The sequence below is a fragment of the Camelus dromedarius genome, chromosome 1 (genome assembly GCF_036321535.1).
Source record: "Camelus dromedarius isolate mCamDro1 chromosome 1, mCamDro1.pat, whole genome shotgun sequence".
Classification (NCBI taxonomy): domain Eukaryota; kingdom Metazoa; phylum Chordata; class Mammalia; order Artiodactyla; family Camelidae; genus Camelus; species Camelus dromedarius.
Genome location: NC_087436.1, coordinates 43,129,054 through 43,148,008, shown reverse-complemented (window position 1 = coordinate 43,148,008; position 18,955 = coordinate 43,129,054). Strand labels below are relative to the sequence as shown.

Here is an 18,955-nt window from a genome sequence, read left to right as displayed (position 1 = left end):
TCTTTTGAAACCAATCAATTGTATTTAAGTCTTGTCATATCAAGTCTTTGTGCTCGAAAACTGGGAGAAAATCCTATTAATCATGAACTCTTGCTTTTCCAGTGTCTTATTGGGGAGAGGATTTCTTGCTTTAGAACTCAGGAGATGTTCTAAAGCCTTGTAATTTGGAGCAGACTGTTAACAGGTTGCTCCAAATTATGTTCACACCTGAAAAGGGGTGTGTCTGGATTGTCCCGATTATAGAAACCACCTCCCAGGTCCTCCTGTCAGACAGACCAGATTTAGAAGGAGCCTGTGAAGTTCTGGGTTGCATCAGAAAATACTATGAGGGTTGGAATAAATTCCCCAATGATTCCCTTCATATTTACCAGGCCCTTTCCCCTCCCTCACATGCAGGTCGTTGTAGGCTTTTTAATAATTGTCAAATCTGTTGGGGGATATCTATGAAAACATCTGGCCTCGCTACAGAGTCAGAGTTTTTATTATATTCCCAACAGCTTTGTCTTTCCCGTGGAGCATTTTTTTTTCCTTTTTTGGCTCATGCCCTGGCAGTGAACCTAAGTAGGGACAGAGTCCACCCCCAAGTGCCCTCCTTCCACGCGCCTCCATTGTACACTCTGGGTCTCTGTTCCTCGCTCTTTGTGACCAATGGAGGGGGCAGAACCGAATGCAGTGTGAAACCAAACTTCACTCTGTTCATCAGCTGGTGATGCTGGGGTTCTGTGGAAAACGATACCTGAAGCTTACTTATGTTCTTTCTTTCACTGCTGCTTTGGATGTACTCAGTAAACTTCACCTGCCAACGGCTCCTCCCCCACTTAATGAGGGAGAAAGTTTGGTCAGCCGCATCCTTCAGCTGGGGCCTCCTGGAACCAAATTCCTTGGGTAGGAGTGACTTAAAACAAATTGATGGCTGCTGGCCCCCATTCTTCTCCTTCTTCTGCAATATGATTTCTCTTTTTGTCATTGTGCCCATGACATGTCCCTCTCTATGATTTAAATTCTGTATAACCTATCTTTAGTGGACCATTTCTGACCCTTGTGGTATGTGACTTTTATTTTTGAGTGATGTTTTTATATCTTTTCCCTTCAAGTGCTGTGACCTTCATTTTTGTTTCAAGCATGAGATCTGCCTAGTTGTCCTATGTGCTAGTTATGATGTTGTTATGATAAATTTGGAGTCTGTATCAAAGCAACCTGGACTGAAAAATCAAAAGCCTCTCTAAATTTGGAGAGGGAATGCAACCTGAAAATAGTAGGGCCATGCATGTTGTGGGTCCTGAATATAATAATAGGCATTGGACACACTGGGCTGACTGCTGAGGAGCTCAGTTAGGGCCACCACTGTGTACACATGCCTATTGTTTCCTCGAATGAGGAAAATATAAGGAAAAAAATCCACAAGTGCATGTTTCTTTAGTTCCCGAATAGTCAACTTTTTGACATCTCATCTACCACACATCCAATTACGCAGCATATGAGCCATTTTCCCTCCCAAATCATTTTGTCATTTTGCACCTTGTAGAAAATGTTTTAGGAGATTGGCACACATCATAGATATGCATGGACATTTCTTTTGGTTAAATGTGTTACACTTACATTTATCAAAGGAGAAGTTCCAGAATGCCACATGCACTCACAGGGAAACATCCTTGGCTTAAGGTAGCAGCATGGCCCTGAGGATGGGTGCCCCTGAGGTGGAGTGCTAGTACTGTGGGACCATCTGCTAGCCGAAGGGCTCCGGAGGATGGCCCGCCAGGTCCCTGTCCCCAGAAAGAGAATTCCAGGTCACTTTGCAACAGACCAAGTCCAGGTGCTTGTCTTGCTGTTGGTTAGCTCCTGTCCACACTGAACCTTCTGCCTTACTGTGTCAGGCCTGTGATCGTGGAGATCCCTCATTTTGCTGCCCTTCGAGGAAAGGAGAGGGAACTGGTGGTCCTGCGCAGTGAGAATGGGGACAGCTGGAAAGAGCATTACTGTGAATACACTGAGGACGAACTGAATGAAATCCTTAATGGCATGGATGAAGGTACTTCGTATGAAAAGTTTTAAGAGAAATCAAAAGTGGAAGCATGGCAATGATACATTCTTCTATGACCTAGGAGAGAGTGTGTGTATGTGCATGTGTTTGTGTGTGTGTGTGTGTGTGTTACCAATCCAATTTGGGTCTGTTCTCCTGAGCGCAGTAAATCCAATCTACCAACGCCGGCTTGTAGTGAAGGAAAGTCCAGCATTTATTACAGGCACCAAACAAGGAGTCTGGATCTTTTGAGCACTAGCTGCTTGGACTCCTTGTTTGGTGTCTACAGTAAAGGCTGCACTTTCCTTCACCACCACAGCCCAGGGTCAGTAGATTGGCTCTACTGAACAAGGGTGAGCGGACCCAAGTTTTGGTTGGGCAACAAATGTGTCCCTTTGTTGTTTTACCTCAGCAAGTATTCTGGTATGTTCCAGTGGTGATCCATTGGGGTGCATGATATATTTGCCTAGTCTTACTTCTGTTACATTCAGGAAAATGAGAATCTTTGAATAGTAAATACCTCATTTTAATAAGGAGATACAGCCTATCTCTATCTGTAGTACAGACTTTTTCAAACCCAAAACATGAGATAGAATAGATATTATTGTTTCATAATAAAATAAACTGATACTAGATATTAAATGTATGTTTTGAAAAATGCCTATCCTGAACATTTAGATATTCAAGACACTGATAAAAAGTGCTAAGCTTTCTATAGGAAACCACACACATAACCATAACAAGCACATCATAGGATAATATAATTTTTAACTTTCTGTTAAGGAGATAGGAAAGTTAAGTTCACTTAGACTTCTACACATTGTTCACACAGGGAGATAGCTGGGGTGGAATTTCACATATACACCTACACATTTCATTAAGGAGCTTATTTTTCATTATGGCTTTAATCTCTGTAAATCCCAAGTCCAGCATGGGCCGCTTAGCCTCAGGTTGAAATATCTTAGTTTGGCTAGAAGGAGGTCACTCCTTCTTGGGCTTCTTTGGATTGCACAGAGAGGAGGTCTCAGTCCTGATACCCGGGGATATATTCCAATGTATGTAAGTACACAGACAGGGCAAGTTCTTTGCCTTAGTACTGGGAGTGTATCAGCATTTGCACAGAGCTGGACACACGGCTGTACAGCTGTTTGTTCTGTTTCTCAGTCTCCCAGGGCTACTGGCTGTAGCTTCAGGTGGGGCTCATGGATAGTAAAGTGTGGCCCAACAGCAGCTGCTTTAATATTTCTTTCTGCACCCTGCTGAGGTTGAATAAGAAGAAGGGCCAGGCTTACCCTATCCAAGGGATGGATGGAGGAAGAAATTATGCCCTCTAGATGTATATAGGTCAGTATCTTCCAAGAAGATGAAAAGATCAAGATTCTTACTGATAAAGCTTTTTCCATGCAGTATTTAGCTGTTCCTTGGAACCATTTCTTTTGCAAGCATTTAGTTTAGTAGGATATTTCCCTCTGAGATATTCACTTGTCATTAATGCTGCCGTGAGCACTAGCATCTTGTCCTTGGATGGGGACCCACTCTTAGAACTTTTTACACGAGTAAAAAGCTTGTTTTAAAACAGTATCAGATTTATGTATTTTTATGTTTGTTATGTGTGGAAATGCATTCTTTTAAAAGTTTATGCTAGTATTTGCCAGTGTATCAATCTTCAATTATGTATGATCAGATCCTGGGACTTTTGGCTTTTGTTGTCTAGTTATACTCAGTATTTAAGAGAAACATAGTTGCTGTTCATGCCTTTATAAGAATTGTAAATACTTTCTAAAAATTAGCAACTTTGCATAATCCCTTAAAATTCAGTGATCCTCTTAGTTCACATTTTCTACATTTTAAACCAGTCTGTTTGCATCACCCTACATATCCACACTAATGCAATTTATAAGGAACCCGTTATCCCGTTCTCCTGATGCTAGATGATCTGTTTGGTAAGTTAATGGTTTTAGGGGAATATTGAAACCCTGAACTTATAATCACTGATATTTTTATATTCACAGTGACTATCTCAGAGAAAACCATGCCACTAGAATGAACACACAAACCTTACCCTTCCAAGACAGATTTTATTCTCGTACTACTCCTCTGAGAACTGAAAGGGCCATATTACTTCTTTAAACCACAATAACTGGGTTTTGAGCTCACTTTGAAATCTGCAAAGAAAAGGAGTCCGTAAACAATTTCCTCTCCATCACATTGAACCAAGAATAGAAGAGTTTTAGTTTTCATTCCAGGTTTGCCCTGAAATCCCCTCATTGACAAAGGCAGTCCTGCAATACTGCATCTGGAACTAGGTGCTTTTCTTTCACAGTGCCCTGGGAAGACCTAGTCTCCACAAAGAGAGAAGACGTGCTGACTAAATGCGGACAGGTCTTGAAAGATGGCAGTCTTTTTTGGTGGTATTAGGATAGCCTTGCTTTTGAAATGTTCCTGTTACTTAAAAAAGGTGTTTTGCTTTCACATCTGTTCACTCTTAACTATGCCAGTGAGTTTGCTAGAATGCTTTCAGAAGGAAACCCTCGATATGAAGATGCATCATTTCTTGTCTCAGTGCTGGATAGCCCGGAAGACCTAGAAAAGAAACGGATCTGCCGCATCATTACCCGTGACTTCCCACAATACTTTGCGGTGGTGTCCCGCATCAAACAGGACAGCAACCTGATTGGCCCAGAGGGAGGCGTGCTGAGCAGCACGGTGGTGCCCCAGGTGCAAGCCGTCTTCCCGGAGGGGGCGCTAACCAAGCGGATCCGCGTAGGCCTACAGGTAGGCCCACATCCTATTCAGGTTAACCTAAGCTCACGTGGATTTTATTCCAGTGATTAAAAAATCAGCTTTTCAAAAAGGGAATTAAATGGTTAAAGAATCAAATTATTCCTAGGTGAGCAAAAGCTGCCCTTAGAGATCTTAGGTCTCAGAAAGTTTTGTAAGGGTGCTTGGTAACAGTACTAAACTTAGAGTTCCTGTATTTGAAGCAACCAAACTGATTTATGAGATAAAAAGCAATGTTTTAATAAATTTGACATGGAATATTATGATTTATGGTTGATTTTATTATTTTTTTCTTTTCTTTTAAAAGGCTCAACCTATGCACAGCGAGTTGGTTAAGAAGATCCTAGGCAACAAAGCTACCTTCAGCCCTATAGTCACTTTGGAACCTAGAAGAAGAAAATTTCACAAGCCAATTACCATGACCATTCCTGTCCCCAAAGCTTCAAGTGATGTCATGTTGAATGGTTTTGGGGGAGATGCACCAACTTTAAGATTACTATGCAGCATAACAGGTGAGGGACATATGACTTTTGTGATAGAAAGTTCTGAAAGAAGGAACTTAGATTGTTGTAAATGTTGAATTACCTTTGTCATTAGATACCTGCAGAGTTATGTGCATTAATTCAGGAAAAGCATTTTAACTAGGGAAGTAAAAGGTAAAAGGAAATTAGCTAATATTTACTAAATGAAGCCTGTGTGCCAAACTTGTAGACATTTCATATGCACTAGAATTTTAATTTCCCCAGTAGCTCTGTGAGGAGACTTTAGCCCCATTTTACTGAAAAGGAAACCAAGGTTGAGATAGGTTCTATAACTTACCTGTGATTATTCTGTAAATATCTGGCAGAGTTGGGATTTGAACCTAAGCCCATAAACCTCAAAACCCAACCTTTTCTTCATTGAAGACAGTATCTTACATCTGTTGAAAAATAAGTAACATCTTGACTAAGTACACCCAATAGTTCAAACCAAACTTTTCCGTCTAGGAATTGGTTATGCCTTTTGTCATTGATCTGTTGAACTAACTTTGGAAAAACAAAGTGAAGGTTTTTAATGATAACTGAATTTTCATCTTTTCAATTGGAATTTGTAATAGCTTTCAGTCAACGACCAAACTCCAGAAGGACATTCCCAGAACATGGGTTATCTCTGCCCAGTAATACCACCACAAGTGGTGAGAGCTAAAAAATCCACACAAGTCACTGTGTTAGGAACTACATAATTTGATAATTTCCCTGTTTAACAATAGCCACATGGTAATGACATTCAGTAAATACTGATAGTGTTGTCAGGAGGAATGATAACTATCTCTGCTTGCTTAGGTGTTGTTAGAATTTTTTTTTCTTTCTCCTTCATATTAGCAAGAATGTTCACCCTTATTTTATCCTTTCTCTAATTCTCCCTTTTTTTTTTCTGTACTCATGATGGCAAACCATTGAAACTTTACCCTATATGTTTAATAATATGACATGATTTTAAAATTCATGAACTAAAATGAAAATGGTGGGAAATCATATGCTTCACTTACAGTCTCTTTCCCAATTACTCATTTCTGGTTGTGACCCAGCATTCCTGGGTATCTTTCCCATACTTTTCGGTCCCTGTGTATATGATTGACCTTTCTGTAACGTGCAACATAGTGACCTGGATGCAAAACAGGTAAGGTTGAAAAATGTCTAGGTCAAGCCCTGCCCTTGCAGATGATCAAATGAAGATACCAGATGGGTCTAGACATCATCTAATCTAGTTATTCTAGCCCTCTGTCTTTGGGTGGATTCATACTATAGAATTTCTTAAGTTTATTAATTTTTACAAATATGTTAACATAGGTGTTTGGATTTTTCTGGTTTCCTCTGTCATGTTGTATAGTTCTGCTTAGAATTTATATTTTAGTGGCCTCCTAGAATAAGTTTCTATGACCTTCGTTTGATAACTCATTCCCTTCTTTAAGAAATGTTAGAGTCAAAATTTGTTTTCATCTCAAACATGTAGTTTTCTGCAGTGCTTGAAGACAGTTGTATCCTAATCTATGCCAACTTAATTTCTCAGCAAATGAAAGTCAGTGTCATCCTCCATAGTGAGTTTTCTGTGTAAGAAGCCATCTCTTGGCATTCAATCATTTGTTCATTCATTTTGCAGTATTTATTAAACTCCTAATATTTTCCAAGCATTTTTTTTTGCCAAACTTCAGTTGCAAATTGAGAGGAAATTTTATTTCTTGAAAATAATTAGATAAAATATGAAGCTCAGAAACAAAAGAATATTTGGATTTTTATTTTAACAAAGCATTCAGCTCCTTGGTTGGTCAAAGGATTTTTTTAAATTGTCAACTGTTCACAATTCAAAATTATCTTCAGAGCCTAGCAGTTACAATAAAAGCTTTAGAATGTTAGGCAGAGAATAGAGAACCTAGTAATTTAAAGCAGTTATTCAAATGACCTCCCTTAAATTTAGTTCCTTGAAATGTTATGTCTGCTATTTGTTTTCAGTGTGTCATTTTTTAGCATGTAGTTTTTAGTCATTTTATTTCCAGTGTGTCATCTTGAGGGGTGGGTAGGTTTATGTTGGTGAACACAGCCAGAACCACAAAGACTTTATTTTACAATCCAGAGTCTGGAGTTTTGCCTAATTTTTTTCAACAATCATATTATTTCAGGTGGAACCACCCCTGCTCAGTGGGAGGATATTACAGGAACTACGCCATTAACATTTGTCAATGAATGTGTTTCCTTTACAACCAATGTGTCTGCCAGGTATGGTTATACAGCACAGAAAACCCCACTGTGATATTGTGTGCCCCTCAATGTCTTTTGTTTTGTTTTGTTTCATACGTTCTTTAAAAGTGACTTTTTTTTTTTTGGTTTGGTTTTAAATATGGTCTGCCAGTAAATGTAATAGTGATAATACATATTTTAAACTAGACCTGCCAGTAAATATAATAGTGATAACACAATGACAAAGTACAGCCAGTCAGATTAAAATCTAAAGAAAATAAGTGATTGTTGGCTACTACGGTATGACCCAGACTCTGGTTTTAGTAGCCATTGCTGATTTTTCCATTCCCAAAAGTCTTAGGAATAATAGATTTCCTGATGTCAACAAAACAGCCTGACCTACTTTTTCCAACAGAATGGTAATAAAAACACAAAGCATACCATGGTTTGCTTAAACAGTTTAGAGGTTGCAGTGACATGCATCATAGCACATTTACACATCACCCATTTGTGTATCACACATCTTTAAAAAGCTGAAGCTACCTAGTTGTATTGCATATGCATACACTAACTCAACTGATTAATAATTGTTCTCATTTGCCTAATCTTTAATGGATTGTTAAACATTTTCCTATTTCTTTAGTTTGATTACTGCAACAACTTTGTGACTTAAGTAGGGCAAGAGACATTATGTCCATTTTACAGATGAGAAAACTGCCGCTGAGAGTGGTTAAAGATTAAATTCTTATTCAGGGGGAAGAAAGATAGATGCATGACTCACAACAGTGAACACATTAGTTCCAGTCACTCAGGGGACTCAACTATTGAGTCTCCAGTTCTGTGCGTCAATGCGCCCTGCCACTCATGCATCTACACTCCCGTGCCAGAAAAGGACAGGTTCTGAATGGAAAGGTCCACAGGAGGTACTAAAAGAATTCAAAAGAGGGTGTTTGCATCAGGGGAGTCAGAGAGGATGTCTGAGAAAAGGTGCCTCATGAGATGGGTAGGAACCTAACAGGTGGATATAAGTGGAAAAGAGATGCCAAGATGCAGCAGGGTATTGGGAGATGGTGACAATGGAGTCTGTAATTCAGAAACAATGCTGAAATGTTCCTTAACATTATTTACAGAAGGTCTTGTAGGGTAGACCAACAAGTCAGGAGTTATAAACTTATTGAATTGATAATTTAATTCCCTGACAATTGAAGAAGAAGTGAATAAAGTATAATTGAATCAGTATAAAGAGGAAGGTAATATTAACTGCTTGCCAAGGACCAGGAACTATGCTGAATCTTGAAAACATTATAGTAAATGAAATAGGACAGACACAAAAGAACAAGTGTTGCATGATTCCATGTGAATGAGGTGCCTAGAATAGGCAAATGCGTAGAGACAGAAAGTGTAGTAGAGGTTCCCAGGGGCTAAGGTGAAGGAGAAAATTGGAAGTTATTGTTTCTGTTTGGGATGATGAAAAAGTTCTGGAAACTGAGAGTGGTCATGATTGCATAGTGTTGTAAATGTACTCCATGCCAGTGAATTGTACACTTAAAGAGTGGTTAAAACGGTAAACGTTATATGATGTGTGTTTTACCACAATTAAAAAAGAAGAGGGATGGATCTGGAACTTGAAGCAAAGAAAGGCTAAGAAGATAGGGAAATCTCAGAATGTTGAAAGATTATGGGCAGTGAGTCAGGGGAAGGAGAATGATCACTGATGGAGAAAGGTTTCAAAGCAAGAGGATGTGTAATAAATCTTTGAAGTGTATACATAGCAAAGTGACAAATGCCCATCTGATGGTCTCTACTTTCTCAGCAGTTACCTTTCTTAGGGCCTGAGGTGAGGGGGAAGCTCCAGGTGTGTCATACAGGTTTAGCAATGTCACTGTACTGAATAAAGTGAGAGCTGAGAAAGAAGTTGCCAAGCAGTGCCACAGATTTAACTGATGCCAGAAATCATAAATTAGTCACAAAGCCAATCATTTCTTCTCTGAGTTGTTCAGTGATATTTAGAAGTTCTGAAACAAAAGCAGGTTTTCTTTTTTTTTTAACCTGGTTGGGTTAATCCAACCTTGGTGACTAGAGAGTTCTTTGGAAAAGAACAATGAGATGAGGGAAAGCTAGGTAGATTTTGTTGAAAGATTCAGGAAATGAAATGAAGAACAGGAGAGTCAGTCAAGGAAAACAAACTCATCCAGTGAGATACTTGTCATAATATCCATCACTGGGCTTGCACCACTGAAAGGTCCTAAAACACTGAAGACATTTTAGAAGGTTGAATGCTCAGAAGGGCTTCCAAGGAAGGAAATGACCAATACAGCATTTAAGAGTTTGTCTTAAACCCTGGTATGTGCTTCTCTCTTCCCCTTACCCTCTTCCTCCTTCCCCTCTGTCCCCTACCTGTCCTCCCTTCCCTGTTCTGCCCTGCCCTCTTACCTTCTCCCATAATCTCCCTCTCTTGCTTCCTTCTTCTTCCATGACGCATTTAATGGTTACTTTGACCATACTGAAGGAGCTGACTTGTTTTTCACACAGTTGGCCTTCCTTATTGGCGGATGTGAAACCTGTGGATACGGAGGGCAGACTGTACTCCATCATTTTCTATAAGGGATTTGAACATCCATGGGTTTTGATATCTGTGGGACTCCAGGAGGGCTGACTGTACTTTAAATTTCAGATAACTGACCTTATTTCATTTTATAGGTTCTGGCTGATAGATTGTCGACAAATCCAGGAATCCGTTACCTTTGCATCACAAGTGTACAGAGAAATTATCTGTGTTCCATATATGGCCAAATTTGTAGTGTTTGCCAAATCACATGACCCCATCGAAGCCAGGTTGAGGTGTTTCTGCATGACCGATGATAAAGTGGATAAGACCCTTGAACAACAAGAAAACTTTGCTGAGGTGGCCAGAAGCAGGGATGTGGAGGTACTGTATTTGAAAAAACAATTTATGTTAATATATTCTTTATACCTTTATTAATATATTATACTTAAAATAATATCTAATAAATAGAGCCAGAAAAAAAAACCCAGTTGACATCTTGATCAGTTAGAAGGTTGAGGTCTAGAATCAGCCATTTTTAGCTGGTTTCAACCTATTCTATAGGGTTAGTCTCAGTGTATGTGAGGAGGTAAAAGGACTCTTTAAAGATTATTATGGGGAAAATTATGAGTTATTGATAAATTCAGTGTATAAAAATGAATATAATGATTTACATGTGATTTTTATCTTTCCTTGTTCTTTTTTTTTTGAAGTGAATATTTATTTGATTTTTTACTATTATTCTTTAACAGTAGAGAAAACAGTTCAAGAAGTATATCCTTTGTGTAAATGTGAAATACGGGCTTTCTACATTACTTTTTCTTATTTCAGATTTTTCCATCAGTGTGGACCTTTGGATATTGAGGTCAAGTAACCTGACTCATTGTGATAATCAGAAAGAAATCTAAATTTGGGACTTAAAGATTTATTGGTTTGGGGAGGTAATATGTCATAGTGTTATAAATGAGTGGAAATGAGAACATTAATATTAAATACCACCATGCATTGAAGATTCCCATTACTAGAAAGAAGAGACATGCTTTATCACAGATAACACAAAATGTTTCTCAGCAGTTTAATGATTATTGTATGCACTTTATAAGAATTTTAATGTTCTGGGTAATACCACCACTTCTTTATGTAAATAACAAGTAATAATTGAAGCTATTATATTCTGTGTTGTTTTTCTCTATTCTCACCAGGTATTAGAAGGAAAACCCATCTACGTTGATTGTTTTGGCAACCTGGTGCCATTAACCAAGAGTGGTCAACATCATATATTCAGTTTTTTTGCCTTCAAAGAAAACAGACTTCCTCTCTTTGTCAAGGTAATATACATATGGAATTTTGTAAAGCATTTAATTCAAGACCAAAAAAAGCTTTGACTTCCTTTAGGAGAATAGAATATTTGCTTTTCAGTCATTTCCAATGGTTTTTAAAGCCAGTTCTATAAAATTTTGAAATCTTAGAAAACCAACCATATTTTTTTATTGAAGTTGTGTCAATTTCTGGTTTACAGCATAATAGTTCAGTCATACATAGACATATATATACTTGTTTTCATATTCTTTTTCATTGTAGGTTACTAAAAGATGTTGAATATTATTCCCTGTGCTATACAGTATAAACTTGTTGTTTATTTTATATTTAGTAGTTAGTATCTGCAAATCTCAAACTCCCAATTTATCCCTTCCCACCCTTTTCCCCCACTGGTAACCATAAGTTTGTTTTCTATGTCTGTGAGTCTGTTACTGTTTTTTAAGTAAGTTCATTTGTGTCATTTTCTTTTTTTTTAGATTCTACATAAAAGTGATATCATATGAGATTTTTCTTTCTCCTTCTGAATTACTTCACTTAGAATGACTATCTACAGGTCCATCCACATTGCTGCAAATGGCATTGGTTTATTCTTTTTTGTGGCTGAGTAGTATTCCATTGTATAAATATAGTACAGCTTCTTTACCCAGTCATCTGTCAGTGGACATTTAGGTTGTTTCCAAGTCTTGGCTTTTGTAAATAGTGCTGCTGTGAACACTGGGGTGCATGTATCTTTTTGAATTAAGGTTCCTTCTGGATATATGCCCAGGAGTAGGACTGCTGGATCATATGGTAAGTCTTTTTAGTCTTTTGAGGAATCTCCATACTGTGTTCCATAATGGCTGCATCAAATTACATTCCTACCAACAGTGTAGGAGGGTTCCCTTTTCTCCACACCCTCTCCAGCATTTATCGTTCATGGACTTTTGAATGATGGACATTCTGACTCATATTAGGTGATTCCTCAAGATAGTTTTGATTTGCATTTCTCTGATAATTAGCAATATTGAGCATTTTTTCATGTGCCTATTGGCCATTTTTATGACTTCATTGAAGAATTGGTTATTTAGGTCTTCTGCCCATTTTGGGGTTGGATTGTTTGTATTTTTAAAATGACAATTTCAACCTTAATTTTTAGCTATATACGATGTTTAAGGCAGAGAATGAGGGACAAATTGCCAATTTATTAAGTAGAAAAACTGGTTATTCATTGCCAAATGTTAAGGGAAGTCTTTCTTTTTCTTTCTTTCTTTCTTTTTTTAATATTATTTATTTTAAATATTTGTACTTATATTTTTAAAATATGTGATATCACAAGTATGGAGGCCAAAAGAGTTCTTAGTGACAAATTTTCATAATAAAAGCTCTCAAAGGACCCAGGATCTCACTTAATCTACTACAATATTATCCCAGAGTTTAGGATTAACAGATACACATTACTATATATAAAATAGATAAGCAATCAGGACCTACTGTATAGCACAGGGAACTATATTCAGTTTCTTGTAATGAGCTGTAATGGAAAAGAATCTGAAAAAAAATGTATGTATATGTATATCTGAATCACTTTGCTGTACACATGAAACTAACATTGTAAATCGACTACACTTTAATAAAAAATAAGAATTAAAAAAAAAGAGATTATCCCAGATAGAGCTATAGACTGGATATACCTTCATAACTCATTCAGCAAACATCTGAAGAGACACTTCAGTGTAACATGAATTTGTTGTCCCTGTTTGGAAATATTAATCCAAGTTAGAAATTTGGCTGTAACATATACAAGTTTCATTTTAGATTCCAGTTCTAAAGAGGGACAAAAATGAATATGAGTGAGAGATTCATGAAATTAAAAGGAAGTGATAATTCTATTTAATTTTTAATGAGTCTGTTAAGTTTTCTCAAGATCTCCACTGAAGGCTTTCATTGTGCCAATTCTGGTTCAGTTGTTTTGCCAGATTAAAGATAGGCTTTTACAGATCACCACATTGAACAGTAAGAGCTGAGGGGTAATAGATCTGTTTACCACAAATAACTATACAATTGTGCTAATATTTGATACTGTTGACATGCAAAAGTCATTCTGTAAACAACATAATACAAAAATAGGAAAATGACAAACATTTCTCCAAAGAAGATGCACAAATGGCCAATAAGCACATGAAAAGATGCTCAACTGCTTAGGGAAATTCAAATTCAAATCACAATAAGATACCACTCCATACCCATTAGGTTGGCTGTTATCAAAAACAAAGAAACAGAAAGTAACAAATGTTGGTGAAAATGTGGAGAATCTGGGACCCCATGCATTGCTGGTGGGAATGTAAAATGGTGCAGCCGTGGAAAACAGTATGGTAATTCCTCAAACAGTTAACCATAAAATTAGCATATGCTCCAGCAATTCCCAAAGAATTGAAAGCAGGGACTCAAACACTTATTTGCAATGTTCATAGCAGCGTTACTCTCAATAGTCAAAATGTAGAAACAGCCCAAATATCCATTGACAGATGAATGGATAAAAAAAAATGCAGTATATGCATGCAATGGAATAGTATTCAGCCTTAAAATGAGTAAAATTAGTCAGACGTAAAAGGGCAAATGTTGTGTGTTCCCATTTGTATGAGGTACCTAGAGTAGTCAGATACAGAATCTGAAAATAGAATGGTGGTTCCCAGGCGATGGGGAAGGAAGGAATGGGAAGTTACTGTTTAATGGAAACAGTTTCAGTTTGTGAAGGCGAAAACTTTCTGAAACTGAATGGAGGTCATGATTGTACATCAGTGTGAATGTACTTAATGCTATTAAACTATGCCTGTAGAAATGGTTAAAATGGTATTTTATGTATATTTCAACACAATTTTAAAAAAGAATGAAATTCTGATATATGTTGCAACAGGAATAAAGCTTAAAAATATCATGCTACCTGAAACAACCCAGACACAAAAGGACAATTATAGTATAACTCTATCCATACCAGGTACCAGGCAAATTTATGGCAACAGAAAGTTGAATAGAGGTTACTAGGTGCTGGGGAAAAAAATAGGGAGTTATTTCTTAATGGGTACAGAGTTTCTGTTTGAGATGATGAAAAATTCTTCATGATGGTGATGATTGCACAGCTTTGTAAATGTGTTTCATGCCATTGAATTGTATACTTAGAAATGATATGTGTATAAATGGAAATGGTAAGTTTTATGTTATGTATATTTTACCACAGAGTTTTTGAAAGCTGAATGATTTTAAATCATTCTAAATGATAACAGAAAAAGAAAAAGAGAACACCTCCAAAACCTTATTAGCATTACCAAATGAATTTTATTTTTTTCCCTAGCTTTTTTTGAGTACCATCTCATTAAAATAAATGGTATGTGTCATATATGGGTGAAGCATGTATGCCTTTCTTTTTCAAGGTACGTGATACAACTCAGGAACCTTGCGGACGACTATCATTTATGAAAGAGCCAAAATCTACCAGAGGCCTGGTGCATCAAGCTATTTGCAACTTAAACATCACGCTGCCAATTTATACGAAGGTATTGTAATCTGTATAGAGCAATTCAGGCAGCATAGGACTGATTCTCAAATCCTGTAGAATAAACAAGTGCGAAGATACTGACTGAATGCAACCACATGCAACAGTCATTTTTGATTCCCTGTCCAGTTTCCATTTAAGTACAGAAAAATGTAGCTCTACCTTATTTCACATTAAATTCACTTTGATGGAAAAAATTCTATAAATATATATTGGAGATGGAAGAGATAAAATTTGAATTTAAGATTTAACTTTTTGAACTAATTTCTAAAAATAAAATAATTGTCTTTGACTTATTATGTTCTTACATCCCTTCTGCATCATACAAGTACATTTGGCCCTACCAAAACATTATGAGTGCACTAGCTTCTGTTTATTACCAGTTCACAGGGAGATTATATATTATCAAATCTAGAGCAACATTATGATATTTTACCTTGTTGCTGAAATAATTGTCTGTTCATTTTGTAACCTACATTATTTTAGGAATATCAAATTAATTTTTCAACCATTTTGGCATGATTAGTATACAAAAGACTCCCATGTTACTGGAGTAAATTTGAAATATTGTTGAAAGGAAAAATTCACTAATTTCTGACCCAAATCTACCAACAGGTATTACTTTCTATCCAGACCTCTCCCCACTGTAGAATTCCTTGATCACTCTGATCAAATCAAAGAACACAAGGGAATGAATTAAATGTTAGGGATAACTTTTCTTTTATTAAAAAAGTTTTTAACCAGTATCCGTTTTGAATGGAAATCTCCCACATGGCAGTTTACAGGAGGTTATAGCAAGCTGTCAGTGTGTGTGTTAGAGGATGGGGAGTGGAGTGAACAGTGGTAGAGGAGACGTGCAGGAGAAGAACTATATTTAAAATCCTCCTCTTGACTCCACAAAGCAAAGGGTTTCCTCTACTTCTTTTTATTCACCACAGTATGTTTTTTCTTAATTATTCTTATAAATTGGAAATCAGTCACAGAGAGAAAAGTATGTAGCATCATGTTTAACATTATAAATTCTTACTAAATGATGAAAATGAAATGAAATCCCAGTATTGGTATACGTGAATGTACACGTTATTCTGAGACCCAGAGCACAGCAGTGGGCATGTCCACCCAAATGAGCATAAATCTAATCACACTCCAGTGATGCAGAATGTACTCTGGGGTTTGTGGTGCTGATCACTTTGAGTCACTGAAGCAGAATGCCAAATAAGCAGCACAAAGAAATATGTACTGCTGGGGCGATCCACCTGCGTGATATATAAAGATGAAGGAGCTTTGTTTCTGATTTCAGTGAGCTTTCACTGTGCTATAAAAGAAAACATTTACTTCATTACTACTTTTTATTTCTCAGTCAAGCTCTGTCAAACACAGTTATTGTAGCTGTGATGGTCCAGGACAACTTTCCACTGAGTAACTCAAAACATAAAAAACTGCCAAACATTGTATACTTCAGATATGCTTTAGAACTTAGTAGCTCTTTATCATAATAAAACTCCTAAATGTTGCCTGTGTATTGAAAGTACATTCACCATATGTTTATTTGTGGCTTTTAACAGTCTTAGTCAATATCTGTAATGACTGATTCATTGCCATCACCACTTCGGTAGACATATGCCATCAAATTCGTTAAATGTCAAACTCTGAGGCTGCTGATAACCTAGCATCTGAAATTAGTATTTTTATCATTTTAGTTCTTTTGCCTATAAATGAGTATATTTATCATCTTGGTTCTTTTGTCTCTTGAATCGACAGACGTTTGTATTTAAATCAATCCTCTTTAATTTTTGTGCCTGTCTTCTGTAAACTGTTAGAAAAATTATGAGTACGCTGAGTGTATGCTTGCCTGTTGATGTTTTTTGTCAGGGTATTTAATCTTTTCTTCTAAATACTCTCTACTCTTCCTGCTCTCTGTTTTCCACCTTGCATGGCATCTTGGGGCGGCAAGGAATCAGAGTCAGATCAAGAACAGGAGGAAGAGGTAATTGTATGGCATTGTCACTTGTTCATGGCTCTGTCATTGCTGTAAACAGTAATAAGACCACATGGTTAAGCTCTGTTCTTAGAAGGGTTACACAGTTGTTCTTGGTAATTAAAGGGTCACAATTTTCCTTAACCTCTCTGAGACAGTTTTCTCATCTTGTGGACTGATTTCAGAGGACAGTAAAATTTGCCTGTAAATTGTTACCTGTCTTATGGAATAATATAGATTTCTCTGCTAACTACTGAAGACCAAACCATTATCCCAGGGATTCTCAAAGATTGGTCTGGAGATGCCTGCAGGTCAAACTCTTTCTTTAGTAGTAAAGACATTATTTGCATTTTAGCTCCCATATCCTCACAAGCTACACAAGAATGTTCTAGAGACTCCATTATATATGATAACATCATCACCTGACACTCTGGAATGTGCTCTTATATATACTGGGTTCTAGCATTTTCACAGCTTTAATTTGTAATAGAGATACTTATTTATATATGTTAAGCGTAACAAAAAGTTCTTCAGGCTCGTTAGTAATTTTTAGGAGTGTAAAGGTGGTCTTAAAAACAAAGTTTGAGGACCACTGAAATAGAAAACTTTCAGGAGCATGTAGTTCATCCATTTGACTATAATATTATAATACAGAAGCCTACTGGTCATGTACACTTTTTATAAGGTAGGCTCTTTACTAAGTGTTCCACGTACTCCGTCCACACTGGTCTCTCACAATCACCGTATGAGGTGTGTGCTGTCATATCATAGATGAAGAAAATGGGTCTTAGAGAGGTTGCATTGAATAAATAGCCATTCGAACTATATCTGCTTCGATAGTTAAAGCAAGTACGTGTTTGTTTCCTTTATAAAGATCTAAAAATGCCCAAATGTTATCATAGAAATGAAAGAAATCATTGGAAAATTATCCTTCTACTTAATTGATTAACATATTGGTTCCTATTTCTGAGACAGACAAATGGAATTGTTATTAGCTGCAAGTAAATGTTTTCAAATATACTAGTTTTATTCTTTAATGTTTTTCTGATGGATTTGAAATACAAAAACATAAAGGAAAACATAATAAACCACCCTTGGATCCACCAGCTTAAAATGTAAGGCCTTAGTTCAGAGAATGCCCTTGAACTCACTTTTTTTTAACTGATACCCAGGCAGTGGAGCTGGACAAGAGGGTGATTATAGACTCATCCACCTGCCATGTATAACCAGACACACAGTAAACTTATGACAAGACTGACGCCATTCTTTCCCTTAACTGTGCAGTCACTCTTTGTCTCACATACTCAGTTTCCTTCCTGTAGTTGGTGACTCAATCCCCAAGCTGTTCAAAATGATACCTACATACCTTCTAGACAGAGTGATAGTCATGAATCCAACTTTGGTATATGTTCAAATGAGGTTTTCACATTAGGTTTATGATTTTTCTATTGACTATTTCCAGGCACTATTCAGGGCAGTGGATCTAGTTTGTATGCTTTTCAGGATTTGGAATTCTGGCTTGTAACTCATAATGACACTACTTCTGTAGAACAGATCACCCTGGCATGCTGTTTGTTCTTGCCTTCTTTTTCTCAACTAAATTGACACTGTTTTATACCTACTTCACTGCTTCCCTGGCCTTTTCCCTAATGTATATTTCTAACATCAAACACTCCCTGGACCATATCTCCCCAGGAGTAACATTTTAGAAAGGACTTTACACTCATAGTGTCTAGGAAAGAGATTTGTTTTTTTCAAGTTAGCATGAGAATGAAGGAAATTCTCAGGAAGAACTGTAGCAAATTACTCTGACCTTCCTCTAGCTTATGGTGTCTCCCATGTGTATAATTATGAATAAGAGGTTGTTGTGCACATCAGGGGTGGTGAGACAAGATGCTACTTGTAACCATTCGATTTATGTATGTTTTCTTTCAGATCGATATGACATCAGAAAAAAGTAAGATTTTCAAAAAAATTGAGTTTGTTTGAAAGCTGGCTACACTAAAGAAAAGCATGAATTAAGATGCAACCTAGTTGCCATTACTAACCACTGTAATAAGTATATTTT

At 37.0% G+C, this 18,955-nt stretch overlaps 1 protein-coding gene across 50 annotated transcripts in view; it reads left to right on the top strand.

The window, feature by feature from the left end:
* ANK2 (ankyrin 2) overlaps window positions 1-18,955 on the top strand; it is a 603,826-nt gene that overhangs the window by 554,901 nt on the left and 29,970 nt on the right. For 39 of the 50 annotated variants that reach the window (XM_064481197.1, XM_031467121.2, XM_064480111.1 and 36 more), the window contains 10 exons: window positions 787-885; window positions 1,875-2,029; window positions 4,584-4,795; window positions 5,109-5,313; window positions 7,458-7,554; window positions 10,216-10,444; window positions 11,263-11,388; window positions 14,788-14,910; window positions 16,864-16,896; window positions 18,823-18,844. In XM_064481197.1, the coding sequence (XP_064337267.1) occupies window positions 787-885; window positions 1,875-2,029; window positions 4,584-4,795; window positions 5,109-5,313; window positions 7,458-7,554; window positions 10,216-10,444; window positions 11,263-11,388; window positions 14,788-14,910; window positions 16,864-16,896; window positions 18,823-18,844 (1,301 nt within the window). The remainder of the gene's footprint in view (window positions 1-786; window positions 886-1,874; window positions 2,030-4,583; window positions 4,796-5,108; window positions 5,314-7,457; window positions 7,555-10,215; window positions 10,445-11,262; window positions 11,389-14,787; window positions 14,911-16,863; window positions 16,897-18,822; window positions 18,845-18,955) is intronic. The other 11 variants (XM_064481005.1, XM_064481136.1, XM_064481106.1 and 8 more) reach the window with 2 other exon arrangements.